The sequence below is a fragment of the Euwallacea fornicatus genome, chromosome 13, assembly GCF_040115645.1.
Source record: "Euwallacea fornicatus isolate EFF26 chromosome 13, ASM4011564v1, whole genome shotgun sequence".
NCBI lineage: Eukaryota > Metazoa > Arthropoda > Insecta > Coleoptera > Curculionidae > Euwallacea > Euwallacea fornicatus.
The window spans coordinates 2836863-2852044 of NC_089553.1; the positions used below are offsets into that span (position 1 = coordinate 2836863).

Consider the following 15182-nt stretch of genomic DNA (forward strand, 5'->3'; position numbering starts at 1 on the left):
CAGGAGGGCAATGCAACCGAAAAGGAACTTCCGGCAACAAATCGATAAGACATCATTACGCCTGCTCTCTCCAACGCAATCACCCTTACGGCGCTACAGGGGTGAACGTTTGTTTCGATGTATAATTTATAGAACTATAGAGCCCCATAAGGGAATTTTCGACTAGCCAAAACTCCATGTTGCTTTACACAAAGAAAAACGTGAAATTTGTGGTTTTATCGCGTTAAGTTTTCGCAGTGGCTGGTCGTCCGAGTATTGGAGAGCCCCCGGTATGTTTGAGGTCCCTCTGCCTCTCTTGTGGTGCGTATCGAAAATTTGTTCCAAAAGGCGTGCGTCGTGCTAAAAGGGCCGACATCGTTTATCCACTGAACGCGCATCTAATTTTATTTAAAAAAAAAATCATTTCCACGTCGTATAATGTGAGTGATATTGCACATCGGGCTCTGATGTAAATGCCGTTTTGTAAGAGTTTTCAGTGAAATGTGTCCGAATTATCGGTTTTCCCGTCGCTAAATGGAGACCCTCAGATGTTCCTGCGAGTCATGGTGAGTGGAGGAATGTCTACAGGAATTAGCACAGCAGCATGGCTGCAATCAGTTAAGCTCTGCCTCGGTGTTATTCCCTGCCCGATGAAAGCTCAAAAGTGCACGTTGTGAATGGGTTACGTGTTGAGCCCCCCTGTACATATTTCCGCTTAATTGCAGCGGTATTAAAATGTATAGAGCAATTTAATCAACTCCACAAAATCTGAACTTACACGTCGCAAAAAGCTCGGTTTAACACGGTTCGAGTTAAATTGAGGCACGCAATGCATGCAATTTGTAAAGTTACACATTTTTGCAGAAAATTCCTTTATTAGCCTCGTAGTCGCGACCAAGATGGATTGATCGGGCACTACTAGGAAGCAGGATGAGTTCCACGACTAAGGGCAACTACCACGCGATAAAATCCTCTGAAAACGAGTGGCCTCCCAACCATCAGTACAATAAGAAAGATGGCGTCCATTTAAACAACCTTTGGTCCATATGGTACGGCATTATTTGTGCCATCTTGCAAGGATATCTGGCCTACAAGTGCCTCAAGGAGATTTTAGGTCTTAAATAATTTACGAGACTCCGAACGAACCAAACTAACCCAAAGTTATTCTTTGCACTCCTAGGCTATTCTGTGTTGACCTGGCCTGATGGACTGCCGTATCTAGAACTGAATTGCAGCCTAGGCCTCAATGGGGCAGTTTTCCTCTTGTTGCCTATATTTTTCACTGTGACAATACTCAAGGTATTAATGCGGCTATTGCCGAAAAAGACCTGAGGAAGTTACAATTTTAGATCGGAAATCTGGCCAACGATGGGTACAAACTCGGAAGGCAGACTTCGATGTGTAGCAGAGAACCTACAGACGTCCTGGGCAGCGGTGCCAACTGCGGATTGTTCCGATACGGGGGCCCCACGGCTGCATTCATCCACATTGCCATGGCTTTTTGCCTTTTAATACCGAAAGTGCTCATGGAGGGCAAAATGATCCAAGCGGGGTTTCTATCTCAAGGTAAATTGCAAAGCACGAAACTGTTCTCTTTTAACGACAGGGTGCCACAGAATTATGGTACCAAACTGCCAGGGATTGTTCAGTGCGACGATGGTACACATCCTAGTGTAAGGATCCGTGCCAACAAATGTCTCTCTGAGGGGCTACGGCTTTGTGATGCTTTAAGGCAATCATGCGCAAAAATGTGTTTGATGAAGGTTTAGTACGTTTTATTTTAATTTGTTTGTACAAAATAACACTAGATAAATTGTTGAACATGTCGCCCTTGAACTTGATTAGTTCGGCCGACATTGAATCGCCAGAGCCGGTCCGGTTTCGCGGCCGGTTAGGTCACCCGATCTAACACCTTTAGATTTCTTTCTGTGGGGACATGTAAAGTCTCTGGTTCACGAAACGCCAGTGGAAATTGAGCAAGATCTGATTGCGCAAATCACTGCGGACTTTGAAGTCGTTCAAAACGATTATGAAATTTTTAGTCAAGTTCGCAGAACCGTGTATAGAATCACTCAAACTGGACGCTCCACCCATTTTATAGGAAAACGGAAGGCCTTAGCAAAGTAATTTCTTCACCACATAAAAAAAGGCGTAAGCTAAAATAAATGCTAAAAACATTGAAATATGCAAAGCGACGCTCGGCGTCGCGATGCCCACGCTCTATTGTTTTCAGAGGCATGTGTTTTCTTTTAATATGAATATCGATACGTTCTGAACAAATTTTGAATGAAAAGTTTTTTGAAATTTCTAATTTCAAAAAGAACCTTTACTTTAGGTAATGTGTTAATATAATAAAAATATATATAAATAAAAAATATATATTTTTTATTTATATACTATATATATAATACTTGTTTAGAAGATGTCGATGTTCACGTTTAAAAAAAAAGGTGTGTGCCTGAAACAAACTTAGCGTCGTCGTCGCGACGCCGAGCGTCGCTTTCCATATTTTATTGTTTTCAGCATTTATTTTACCTTATACCCTCTTATTTAACGTGATGAAAAATTACCTTGCTAAGCCCATTTATTTTCATATAAAATGCGTGGAGTGCCGAGTTCGAATGACTGTCGTGTAGGCAGGTGCAATGAGGTTCCTGCATGACACTTTAAACAATTATTTCACTGTTATTTTGTACAAATAAATCAAAATAAAACGTACAAAAACTTGATAAAAACATATTTACACATAAGCTGTCTTAAAGCATCAGTTGCCGATACGGGTTCTTATATTCGCAAGTCTTCCATTGCTACATTGAACAAACCCTAGAAGTTTGATCCCATGGTTCTGAAACACCCCGTATAACCCTTATAGACTTCATTTGGCACACTGACCTGGATTTCCTGCTGAGTCAAAAAAACCGCTCGATGGTGCTCAGTTTTAACCCTCTGAGCGGCAACGGCTCAGGAGCGAATGCGATGGTTTTCAACGAAATGGCTCAGAGGTTTTATGATCCCTCGAAATTTATTAGATTTTCGAGCGCGAATTTAACGCACACTGTTATCAAGACGCTTAAGGATTTTATTGGGCACGAGACCAGGAAATATGAGGCTGTTGCGGCTGGTAAGATCACGTTGAAAGCGTCTTCAGTTACATGTCAAATTATTCACTTGATCATCTTAAGCTCTATGGTTTTTTATTCTTTTAGATGGCCTCTGGCATTCTTCCATATCACTAGAATACATAAACTTAATAACCGCACTTGTGATCTACTCCGTTAGGTACCCTTCGCTATTTTGGTCGGCCAATAAGTGCCTGGGACTGTTGTTCTCCTTCATGCTCATCGTTAATGGCATTCAAATCGTTCTCTCTTTTGCCGGAATCAGCATTTTGTATAAAGTAATTAGTACCCTTGAAAGCCTTTAACATTCAATTTAATGATTTTATTATTCAAGCTTCATATAGCGGATATTTGGAATTACCTCCCTTTCAACCAGCCAAGGCTCTACATGACCTTATCGCCCTCAGGCTTGTCTCCATTTCTGCTAAACGCTCAAGTCACTTTCGCTCTGTATATGCTGGCAACCTTACTGGTTCTGGCCAGCAGTGTTGTGATGTATTTTTACGGTCATACTAGGTGAGTCTAATGATTCATAGTCATCAATGAATAATTTCATTACAACAGATTCATGGAATTTATCAACCACCAACGCGACAAAAAGCTGATAACTCTGCCAGGTTCCTACAGCAACATTTGGGTGTATTTCACCCATTGCGCCGCATTTTGCACAATAATTTCAATTGGAATTTGCAACGCTCCTTTGGTGCACGACTTCGTGGTGGCCTACAAAGGAAACCATGACGAAGTGCAGCTCATTTGTATCGTCTACGATGTGTTTCACTTGCTCTTTTGGAGCTTCGCATGGATGTTTTTAAGCGCCAAGCACAGGTGGACTTTCAAGATCCGCATTTCTGTGAGTTAGTTTCTTTTCTTGTTTTTATATAAGTTAATGATTTGTATTGTAGATAGGGGAGGCTGTCATCAAGGAGTCCCGCTCCCTGCGTCTGATTCACAGCGTTCATCTGAACAACCAGCAACAGCGCACAGAGGAAGCTTCCACTCAGCAACCTCTTTTGATTATTGGCAATGGGAGGACTTATACTGTGGCGGACACTTTGCCCAAGAAGGCTATTATGGAGGTTTTACAACGTTCGGCTATAGTTAAGAAGTCCAAGAGTAACGGTGAGTGGTGCAATGAGAGTAACGCGGGAGTTAAAATTACTGTTTTAGGCTCAATGACTGCGAGCGAGGATATGAGTGAGGAGATCTATTGGCTGAGGCCTACTTTAGATGGGTCATCGCAAGCACAAAAACGCTCCAAGTATTTAAGATGGTTTCGGAGGAAGTCCCGGCAAAGCTTTGTGGAGACTTCGAATACTTCTCCTAAACGGTACAAATTCAATACTTTTGCGACAATGTGATCATAGTGATACATAAGCTAGTATTACAATGACCATTGTATATAACCTGTAATACATTACTATATTTTTCTATAAGTTACGGAATCGAACGTTTATCAATGAGATATATGATATTTAGCTATGGTTGTAGAAAAAGTATATTCATTGCAGTGTATCACTGGTGACGCATTCGCGTATGCAAGTCCATAGATTCGTTAATATATGTTGCAACCAGTTGGCCATAGTCTTGAAAGCCTGTTCCTAACAAATTTTTATTCGCCATGTTATCAAGAAAATGCCTAAATTCTTCTTTTAGTGCTAAGCCTAATACAAGGAATAGCGTAATTCCTGGAATTGACGAGGATGATGGTGACTACGCGACTCTAAGAGAGCTTCCCTTGGCCCCTCAAAGAACCAATGTCTCTATTGACAATTCGGGAAGCGAGGGAAAGGTCAGTTTCCCTAATGATAACTCAGTTTTTCTATACATTTTTTCTATAGTTACTTGCAGCTGTACATGATGAGGAAATTACCTATGCCAGCGCTAATAAGGACTTCACCCCTCCTAGTCTGTATCAGGAGCACAATAATTCTTTGCTAGAACCTATTGTGGTGCATACAGACTTTGCTTCACAGGTAATGAAAACATCCTTTATAACTTCTTAGAATGCGTTTATTAAAACGTATTTAAAGCAACCTTCCACATCCGGCAATTCTGAACGACTGCTCCGGGCCGATTCCGGCATTTTGGCCCATGAAGAGCTGCCCGGAAGGTCGAATTCTCTGAGCACTGAATGCTCGGTGTCTCCTCCTGAGCCGCCTGGCAGCAGCCACAGCGAATCCTCCAGTGGTGTCCATTCAAATGACAGTAATGAAACTTCCATAGCGAAGCAGGTAGGTAATTATTTTCTTTCAGGTTCGGTTGAAAATCCAATCATTTTAGCAAACCTCAAAGCCAAGCTCGGATTGGAAATCATCCCAAAACGACATAAACTCCAATGGAGAAATAAACCCGGAAAGCACCGTTGTGATTCGACGTAAATCAATCAGACCCAACCCAAATGAAGGAGTAAGCTTTCGGACCTTTAAATTCATTCAAGCTTTTTCAATAGGATTTTTAGGTTGCAGAGGCCATATTGAAAGAAGATCCCTATGGGAGGGCGACCAATATGAGGATGACGTCTTTTATGGATTCCAAAGGGATCTTGAGTCAGTCATCTTCTGCGACGTTACCACACTATCCCACGCAACCTAGCGTCCAGAATGTCTTCTCCAACTGCTCGACCATGCCACTGCCACAGCACACTTCTGCCTCTATTCCTCAGCCGATGGTTAATGGAAACAGGTGAGGAATAAGTGAAAATCAATTTGGCAAAGTTTCTCATCTTTCGTTCAGTTGCAACGTTTACACCAATCGGCTACATACGACAATACCAACGCACCTCAATGGTGTGAAACTCGTGACGACCACTACTGCCGGCACAAGGGTTGCTGAAGCTACCCCTCACATTTCGAAATTGGAGCCTATTTACACTAAAATTAACAGAGCTACGAACGAACTGTGTCATTATAGCAGTTCCAGGCGCTCGTAATAAGTAGTTTAAACGTACGAGGTGCTGCAAATTAAGGTATATTTTAGAGGACAAATGTATTTTATTGAAGGCAGGAATAGATTTCTCAGATGCTACTTTAACCCTGGCCTCCTTTTTATCAAGAAAATGTTGATTTCCATGGATCTCTAATATACCTAAAATTATTGTCTATATTATTAGGTGTTGTTGAAATAGCCTCTAAAGTGTTTATAAATGTACCAAAGTTCTTATTTCACACAACATAGACTGATTTTTATAGTTTTATAATAATTAGTCCTAATAATCGCTTGTGGTATACAATTCTTTGCTCACTCAATCACAAATCATCGCCTAGCACTAACGTTTCTTAGGAGAAAAAACTCATTTACGTTCCATTACTTCGGCTCTTTATACGAATTCTTTCACATATTGGATCACCCTGTAGGTATAATACGAAACTTTCACAAATCCTACACATTTTGTCTTGGAAATGACTCGTTACGTGACGCACAAAATTGCAATTTCCAAGACAACAAGCGGGATTTATACTCGGTGCGGGAATCAATAAGGGTAAACTCGAGACAAATAATAAATACGCGCAATTATGATTAATAATATTTGTATACAACAGTTGTCTGCTTAATGGTATAATATTCTATATAAATGTTTATTTAGTAGTCGACACGTAGATGTGTTAGGAGTTTTTTAGTTGAAATGAGCATGGGTCTGTTCACTTCAAGAAGGCTCCATATCACGTTTTCTTGAGCCCAATATATTTCACTCTTAATAAAAAATTCCATAAGTGAATTTGGGCCGAATTTACATATTCCTGTCTGTTTTCACCTGGGGCAGCACAACGCAATGCAAACGAGCTCCATGTTATCTTTTGAAAAGGCGAACGAAAAGTTGCTTAAATCTGAACAAAACTGGGCACTGTCGGTGGGAATAAACAAATCGTTAATATATTCGGTAGATAAAGATTGATTCGCTCCTGGAGAATTTGTGCAAAGTGGCGCAGTTCCCTGAATTTGTGAGCTAAAAATAAGGTCAACTTCCATTTGTATGTGTTTGAGAAGGGTAGGGCACAACTGTTGGGGCCTCTCGAAAATCATCGCTGATATTTCTATTTGCGTCAGATCCCTGGACATTTTTGCAATTTCCGACCGGAAAACATGCCCGGCTACGGAAACCCTCAAATAAACCGGATTTCTGAGAAATTCCCAATTAAAAAGTTGGAAACAGCAAGGAAATTAGTTTAATGTGTGCCCGGTAGGTTTTTTTTTAAGTTGCAGAGGTCTACAGCGGAAGAAAATGTCTATTATCCATCATGAAACTGATTAACTTAATTACTGTTCCGAGTTTATCGACGTATATCTTAAGGATTTATGTTGCACCTCGAATGGTTGACCAGATCGGCTAACGGGAAGAGAAACTTGAAGTATAATTTTTGAGATATTTTTGCCAAAATGCAGATTTTTACCATTTTGGCGCATTACATAGAGAAGAGTTTTTGCACGAACTGGAACGTTTCCTAAATATTTCATGAATGATTGTGTTTCGGACAAATATGTTTCACGTGATGCAAAGAAAAGGCATTTTGTCACCCTGCGTGAAAAGAGGCAGGCGTTCTTTTGCCCCCCAATGAACAGATCCATTACGACCATTATGACTTGATATCTACCCTCGGAACGTCTTTTACATATTACAAAAATGAATATCATCTAGCTATATTGCTATTTTTGTCCGAAAATAATATATAGAGTGGTTCTATACTAATGACCATGAGCAACTTTTGGGACGCCCTGTGTAAGTCCCATTTATTACATATAGCAAAATTTGACATTTATGATAGATATAAGATTGGATTTGTGTGTTAAATTACCAACAAAAGGTACTGAATTCACCACGTATTAACCATCATATTCGACCATAATCTTAAAATATAATATCTCCCCTCATATCAATCGAGATCACAGTATTTATACGCATTGGTGTCACCCATCGAAATATTCTTGTAGGTATAATAAAGAAAGTATAGACGAATCCTAGCTTTTGTATTTTAATGTGAATTTAAGATTGTGCTGCTTATATCAAGATACAAAATGGTCCCTGAATACAGGCATTTTACCTCCATTTACGAATACAGCATATGAAGGGTTAATTGATGGACTACCGCTGGTTGTGAAACGTGAACTTCGATTACTACTTGAGGTTGTAATAGCAGAGGTTATAGAGTCTAAATGTCTGTTTCTTGCCTCCTATAATAAAGGCTGTTTAATTCCTCCTATCCAAACTTTATAATGGTTGTGCGCAAAAATATGTTATCTCACTGTGTGTAACACAAAAGTGAATGAGTTTTCCTGCTGCTAACTCATTGATTTTTCATTAGCAATAGTTATGATTAATTGTATATAATACCTTCGTTATTTATGACTCTATTATGTATACTTACATTGATCTGAAATCTATGTACCTACTACTATCCTCTATTTCGATGACTATTTACAGACAGGATAAGTACTAATATGTTGCATTCATACAATGTAGGTAAATAAATTAATATATTATTTAGTATTTAATCAACAGTATGTTTTAATTGGTTTACTACGTACTCCGAGGAAAACACCAACACATCCCCATTTTTGGCTGGTTGTACGCTCACAAGAGCGCTATCGCAACATTTCCCACTGATCCTCCTAAAGCTTTTGTGAAACACAATTTTCGGTTCTTCCCTCGTTGATTTAATGCTGCGAGCACTGTCATCGTAGTCTTCGTTCGTTTGTCCTTCACTGTCGATTGGGTTCTCAGGCAGTCCTCCTCCGTCTTCCGGCCTGATTACCTGGAAACCTGAGGCCCCCATTCGGATACAGTCAAAGGACCACTCGATTAACGTAAAGTCCTCCCAATTGGCCTCAGCGTCGATGCACATGTGCACGTTTCTGTTGTTGAAATATACGTTGGAGAACTCCACGCAGAATTTGACGAAGGGAATTCTGGGCAGGCGAATGCAGATTGGAGGAGGGTTTTTGCCTAAAATTCCAAATGAGAGATGCTATTATTCATACGACAGATTTAATCATTACCCGAGAAAGTCCGGTCGAAAAATGGAACATCGTTTAAGGTCATGACTGCGTGCACTGCAAAGTCCTCAGGTTCGTAAGTCATGTTCACACAGGCTTTTTGATTTAGTCTGTCCAAGATGTACCCTGTACAGCAGCCGCATTGTCCCGAGGAACACGAGCATGGCAACCGGAAAGCTGGTAAAAAAGGCTTCCGCGTTGTATATGGAATTGCCGATGAAGCAGTAGCGGCAGATTCTTCTACGATGAGAGATATCGCTGTCGTTTCTGAGATATTTTGGGCTATAGGGAGAAGTGTGATGATATTTAAGATGCGTGAAGAAACGCATATAGGAATAATTGTTTTTACCTGTGATCATATGCTTGCCGATGCTGATGAAAAGTACCATTAGTAGTACCATAAACGTAGATGCTACTGAACTCTGCATGTTCTCAGGGTGTTAATGCGAGAAGTACACGTTGAACAGCTAAAGCTGAATCCTTCGTTGTTATGATGTTCCACTTTTTCTTTTGCAAATAATCAGTAAAGTAATGGCTTTCTCTTGATAGCCGGTCTTAACGGAAGAACGAAAAACTCCCGTGATGCGGGCATATTAATTGCGTATATGATTACAATAATAATCGATTATTATATAATGAGAAAAAATGAAAATAATGGCAAAAAGGTGATGAGTTTTAAATAGGATATGATGACCTAGATTTCGAGAGTTTTGTGGCTTGAAAATAAAATTTGAAACGTAGGAACAGCGAGTTTATTCAAGTAAATCTATCAAAAAGTTTTGTGAGAATTGCGGTACGAGGCAGCAGAGGAAACTTCTACCCGGAATTTTATATAGAGGCTCCAGTGGACCAAGCACCTGGAAAGCAGGACGCGGTAGAAGTTAGCAGCAGAACCTCTCGAGGCATCACGATTCTTTATGGATATGATAGAAGGAAAAACAACAATGCCCGAGGCAAACATTCCTCTAAAAGAATGCCCACGAGGCATGAAGTACAATCAACAGAACCAATAAGTCGTTATAAATCGCACCTTCTTGATCGTAGGAACAATACAAGCGAGAGGAATCAGGTCCCCGGATGTGTGGAGAAGAAGGAATTCGTAAGGGAGAATTCAGTAATATTCAATATTAAATGTCATTAACACTAACATAAGTTTAATATATTTTTTTTACATGAATTGATTCATTGGATCATCTTCCCTCTTTCTCTTCAAATAATATGCCTCAATTTCTTCTTCTGTTGGCTTCTTGACGTCAAACATACTATTGTAGGGCCTCTTTCGCTCATCTACTGCCATTAGCCTTTCTGCTTCTCTCTGGCTCTTCTCTTCAGCCTGCAGAGCCTCACTCAGTTTGTCCTTTATCCTTTCAGTCCCCTTTTTGGTATTTTTTTTCTTCTTCTTTTTGATATTTTCTATGACAGATTTATTATCACTTATTGACCCTTGTTCAGTCAAAGACTCTGCAGATGCCTCCTCTGGATGGTTTGTAATGGATGGTATTGTATCTGCATCCTCAGTTTTGCCTGCTTCTGATAAGCAGTAGGAGTTCTAGAAAGAATGAACATTAATACAAATCAAATTTACTTTTGCAATAACTTACTTTGATAAATGACTGGCAACATTTGTAACCCCATTGACCACCTTTCCAATATGACCCCCAAACACTGGTGTGGTTGTTGATATACAAATCTTCAGAATACTTCGAGAGTACTTCAGTCTTCTCATTCCCCTTCAAAATTTTGCCAGAACGTGAATACTCTACATAATCTTCAGTTTGGGCAAGCAAAAGTGTTTTGGGAGGGGCTTCTAAATGCTCAGCCCCTCCATATTTTTCTAGGACACTTGACTGAACTTGAGTCTTGAACTGGGATTTTTTCAATTCATACTCTTTTTGTAGTAGCTCTAGTTTAGTAGGCTCTGCCAACAAGTGGACATCCACTCCACGCTCATGGGCCTCCCATGCAAAGAGTTGGGCTTTTGCATGGTTTTTGGTATCTCCAGTGAAGCGAACAAAGTTCTCTCCTTCATAAATATCATCCTTACTAGGTTTGGGATTCTCCCTCATAGACCTGGTTTTTGGATCATAATATGCAGAATTTGGATCCAAATTCCTTAAGTATTTTGCAGTGTCCTCTCTAATTCTCAAGTTTCTTACTGTGATTCTCTGTTTGCTGTCTACTTTTGTCCCAGGCATATCCACTTCATCCACATATTTGTCCTCATCTTTCTGATCATCATCTGAACTCTCTGCATCAAGTTTTTCTACCTTAAGCTGTCTTTTAGCTTCTTCAACCTTCTGAAACTCATCAATGACTGATGTGTATTCAGTGGGATTGTAGCCACTCCATCTATCTCGCTTCCCATCAAAACTCAAAGAGAGATTTTTCTGGATGTATTCATCTGGGAGGATGTTGGCTTTTGAATATTTTGCTCCAACCTTCCTTGGTCGATCCATGCAATCTTTTTTCTTGTGTGTCATTGCCCCGCAGTTTTCACAAGCTCCCTTTCGGAACTTTGTCACGATTTTTGTTGCATCTGTTCCTCTTTTGTACCACTCATCAATTTCAGAATACTGTTTCTGTCGATCTTCCTGTGGTCTTTGATGTTTCAGCGTAGGGCCAGATTTTCCATAATACCATGGAGCATTGGAAATGTATTGAGGAATATGTGGGTTAATATCTTTACCCTCTTCGTCAACTGCAGCGGGAGCTGTACCAGCTTTACGAGCCTCTTCCAGCTCCTTGGCCTTGCGCCAGTCTTCTCTGGATTTCTTCTTGGGTTCATCCTCAAAAAGGCTCTTGTTTTTGAGAATTTCTGAAACGGGTAGCCCCTGAGTCGAGCTAGCCATGGCGGGTAACAATTTTTTAAATTAAAGTATTTTAAAGCGTTGTTTTGTACGACTTAGCTAAAACTCATAAGTATTATCAACAAAAATAACAATAAAAGAATGTCAGTGACGTAGTTTATATTAGTGATTGACAATCCAGGACAGAAGAGTAGACATATACAAAATAAAACGAGATAAATAGCTACATAGGTATGGAGTAAATAAGGACAAAAATCAACTTTGATAACTGGAAATTTTCGTTTGTATGGGGGCGCTACTAATATCACTCAATGCGAATACGATGGACTGAAATGAACATTTCATAGGACAAAATTGGTTTATGATTTAAATAATATTCCCTATTAACAAATATAAAAATATTGGTATGTGAATTTTCAATTACAGATACCAAATAGATTCTATGAATTTGAAGGGAGTTATTTATTTTTCCTTTTATTTCTTTACCCAATTTTCAGCCAAAATTGATTAAAAACAACTTTCATCCTTTCATAAGAGCACGGATGAAAACCTTTCTTGACGTTTTGGTGACACAATTCTTGTAAAAATGAATAGAACATTGAAAATTAACAGAAAATGTAAAACGTGTGTAAAGGGCTCAAATAAAAAACTGTTGTTTATGCGTTGATGATAAATTATGATATAATGCAAGGGTTATATATAAAAATAATTAAATCACACCTGTGTGAATTAACCCGTAAATTTCGCGACACCGTCATGTCAATTTTTGTATATTCTAGTAATGTAAAGAAGTGCTTTTTGTTACTTTAACTATATAAGACGCCGTATAAAATAGCCTAATCCTTTATATGAACTAATAATGAGATTGGGACCCAATTCCACCCATCATCATGTCTATTAATCGTGTGCAAAAGCTGCTTTTTTCCGAATATTGCGACTTTCAAGACTTAGTCTTGATCGAAAGCCCGTTTGCTCAAACTACCAAAGATGGGAGAGGGTTGCGTCAAGTACACTTAGGTACGATATTTAAATAATCTAAAGAAAACACATCGGATTTTCATATGCGTTATATAACATATCAACGCAAAATCGTAATTTATCTCGTCAGGTTTGACTCCTTCGAAATTGATTTTGGCTACCGACGTCTTGCCCTGGATCGGTCTGGAAAATGTGACTTATAATCCATTTATCGATCCAGAAATCGAAACTTTCGAACTGATTGCCATCTACCCAGTAGAATGCGTGAATTTAAGTATCTACAGAAAGAAAAGAAGGCAAGCCTTAAAGGCTCATTTTTGCAACAACCGGGTGTTTTACTTCGAACTTGGAGGTTTCGAACGACGTGGCGTAAGCAATTTTCAATTTTCCTCCTGAGTGTGGCTTAATCAAATTTCCGGAAAGATGTTTTGGAACTTGTGGTGCGAGAAAGTCAAGTTTTTGTGTCCTGCGGATTCTGGCACCTCGCGCTCTGAAACCTCAATTGCGTCTTCAACGACTGGAAGCAGCCTTTACTTGGTGGACAAAAAAGTTATTACCATCAATGGGGTAAGGCAGGTCTGGTGCAAGTACGGTCCGAACTCAAGAGTGGACACTCATCTTATCAAAGAAGTGGCGAGCGACGATCGTCAAGTATGTTTCGTTAGGTCTATGCACAAACGCAATTATTTATGGTAATTTTAATAGTAGAGTCTGGTGAGGAAGTGGACTGATCGATATCTTTATCTTGGCAAGGATTTGCAGGAGTCTTCCTTGGACTACAAACCAATTACCAAGTTTCCATGCAGTGAAGAATTTGTGAGACCCAGGAAGAAGAAGTTCCGGTATAATGTTAACCAATAAGTTTGCACTCATATAGCTGCTTCTTTTTTAAAAAAGGAAACGTGCAGAATTCCCAATCCAGACCCACCGAAAGGATTTAACGTTCGGAGATCGGAGAAGCGTTCAAGTCAACAGATTCAGATCTGGAGTTTATGAGGGATGCAACGTGGGGTTGTACTTGACTCTCTACGATTATGAGAATCCTCTTGGAAAGCAAAACTCAACTGCTATACAAACTACTTCATCCGAATCAATCATAGATTGGAAAACTTCAGATTTGGAGGAAATGGCCGAAACTGCTTTGCGGTTGTGGGAGTATTGTGGATGCGGCGATTTAAAAAGCAACAAACAAAAGTAATCTTTCTTTTGAGTAATTACTTCAAATCAGTTCTTTAAACATTATCAGATTGCGTCATCGGAGGAGATACGGCTTCGCCCCTAATCCGTATTTTCTTTACGGAATATGGCCTTCGATTGTATCAAAATGGGACAGAACTTCCTTGCAAATGAAGCGAGTATTGTCGGACGTCAATCTGAGAATTGTTGCGGAGAAGGGCCTTAAATTGCCAGTCTCGAAGCGGGAATTATTCGTCACCATTTCGAATCAGATGCTAGCCCAAGAACGCCCATGTAGAATGAACAACACAGTGTAAGTATAATTAGGCACTTGACTTAATAATATTCATGAAAATTTCCTAGAAATGACCTCAAGAAACCAGTAATATTCTTCTGGACTCCTGGCTATTCGTACCGGCCGATTTCCGCAAAAAACGCCTACAGCGAGTTGCAGCAGCATTTGATGAACATCAGAAACCTTCATGAAGCAAGCTCTAAATGCAAAAGTAAGTTTTCCTTAATCATAAAATGAGTTGATTTGAAATGTTTACGGGTAATTAGTTTCCTGTTTAGGACGCAAATGCAACGGGCGTCATTTTTTAAAGCGCTTTGGAACGAGTAAGAACAGTAAAGGCTCGGAAGAGGAAGACTTTGACGAAGTTTGCGAGAAAAAAAAGCGGAAGCATTGCTTTATTTTACACATGCTAGGAACGAAATTTGGGGAGCAACTTGTTCAGAGTTAAGGCTGCTTAAGCTTTTAAAGGCATATTCTATTGCGGACCTTCTATAGATAAAGAGAAACGACCTCATGAATCCTCTTTGCGGTTCCTGAAAAGGATGGTGGAATTCGATGTCAGCGTGTCAGCCTGGGATTTGGATTCGACCACCCTAGCTCAGCAACTCACCATGATAGACAAAGAGCTGTTTTTGAAAGTATCCTCAACTGAAATGGGCAACTTATTATGGCAGCGCAGTGTCAATAACGCTCCTAATATTGCTGCGATCATCGAGTTTTCATATAGAATAAGTTGCTTGATAGCCAGCGAAATTCTTAAGAATGACACAGAAAGGGTAAATACAATATTATATACTTAAAAAAATCTTCGAGAACCATTCTTGACAGTATGGCGGA

General features: G+C 39.7%; 4 protein-coding genes across 7 annotated transcripts in view; 2 read left to right on the forward strand and 2 right to left on the reverse strand.

The window, feature by feature from the left end:
* Nucleotides 1-93: 93 nt before the first annotated feature.
* Nucleotides 94-8592, forward strand: tinc (tincar). Of its 4 annotated transcripts, none has more exons than XM_066289299.1 (16): nt 96-545; nt 844-1093; nt 1160-1278; nt 1329-1545; nt 2852-3100; nt 3186-3376; nt 3433-3614; nt 3663-3951; nt 4004-4220; nt 4269-4428; nt 4755-4890; nt 4940-5074; nt 5132-5332; nt 5382-5507; nt 5560-5783; nt 5835-8592. In XM_066289299.1, exons 2-16 carry the CDS (start codon nt 910-912, stop codon nt 6028-6030), a joined length of 2826 nt encoding a protein of 941 aa, XP_066145396.1. In that variant the 5' UTR covers nt 96-545; nt 844-909; the 3' UTR covers nt 6031-8592. The 4 variants fall into 4 exon arrangements, with proteins under 4 accessions (XP_066145399.1, XP_066145396.1, XP_066145398.1 ...); XM_066289301.1 differs by having other exon boundaries at nt 860-1093; XM_066289300.1 differs by lacking the exon at nt 96-545 and adding an exon at nt 589-784.
* Nucleotides 8516-10134, reverse strand: LOC136343022 (uncharacterized). The gene is made up of 3 exons (XM_066289384.1): nt 9439-10134; nt 9093-9371; nt 8516-9039 (listed from the first exon to the last, which is right to left on the reverse strand). The coding sequence occupies exons 1-3, from the start codon at nt 9515-9517 to the stop codon at nt 8585-8587; spliced, it is 813 nt and encodes a 270-aa protein (XP_066145481.1). The 5' UTR covers nt 9518-10134; the 3' UTR covers nt 8516-8584.
* Nucleotides 10135-10216: 82 nt separating this feature from the next.
* Slu7 (Pre-mRNA-splicing factor Slu7) lies at nt 10217-12046 on the reverse strand. The gene is made up of 2 exons (XM_066289346.1): nt 10691-12046; nt 10217-10638 (listed from the first exon to the last, which is right to left on the reverse strand). Exons 1-2 carry the CDS (start codon nt 11936-11938, stop codon nt 10258-10260), a joined length of 1629 nt encoding a protein of 542 aa, XP_066145443.1. The 5' UTR covers nt 11939-12046; the 3' UTR covers nt 10217-10257.
* A 641-nt stretch (nt 12047-12687) lies between these two features.
* Nucleotides 12688-15182, forward strand: part of LOC136342981 (uncharacterized) — a 35335-nt gene continuing 32840 nt past the window's right edge. The window contains exons 1-9 of the mRNA XM_066289304.1: nt 12688-12913; nt 13005-13243; nt 13298-13525; nt 13583-13716; nt 13772-14068; nt 14121-14363; nt 14414-14556; nt 14624-14788; nt 14841-15121. Coding sequence (XP_066145401.1) covers nt 12787-12913; nt 13005-13243; nt 13298-13525; nt 13583-13716; nt 13772-14068; nt 14121-14363; nt 14414-14556; nt 14624-14788; nt 14841-15121 — 1857 coding nt within the window. The 5' untranslated portion in view covers nt 12688-12786. The remainder of the gene's footprint in view (nt 12914-13004; nt 13244-13297; nt 13526-13582; nt 13717-13771; nt 14069-14120; nt 14364-14413; nt 14557-14623; nt 14789-14840; nt 15122-15182) is intronic.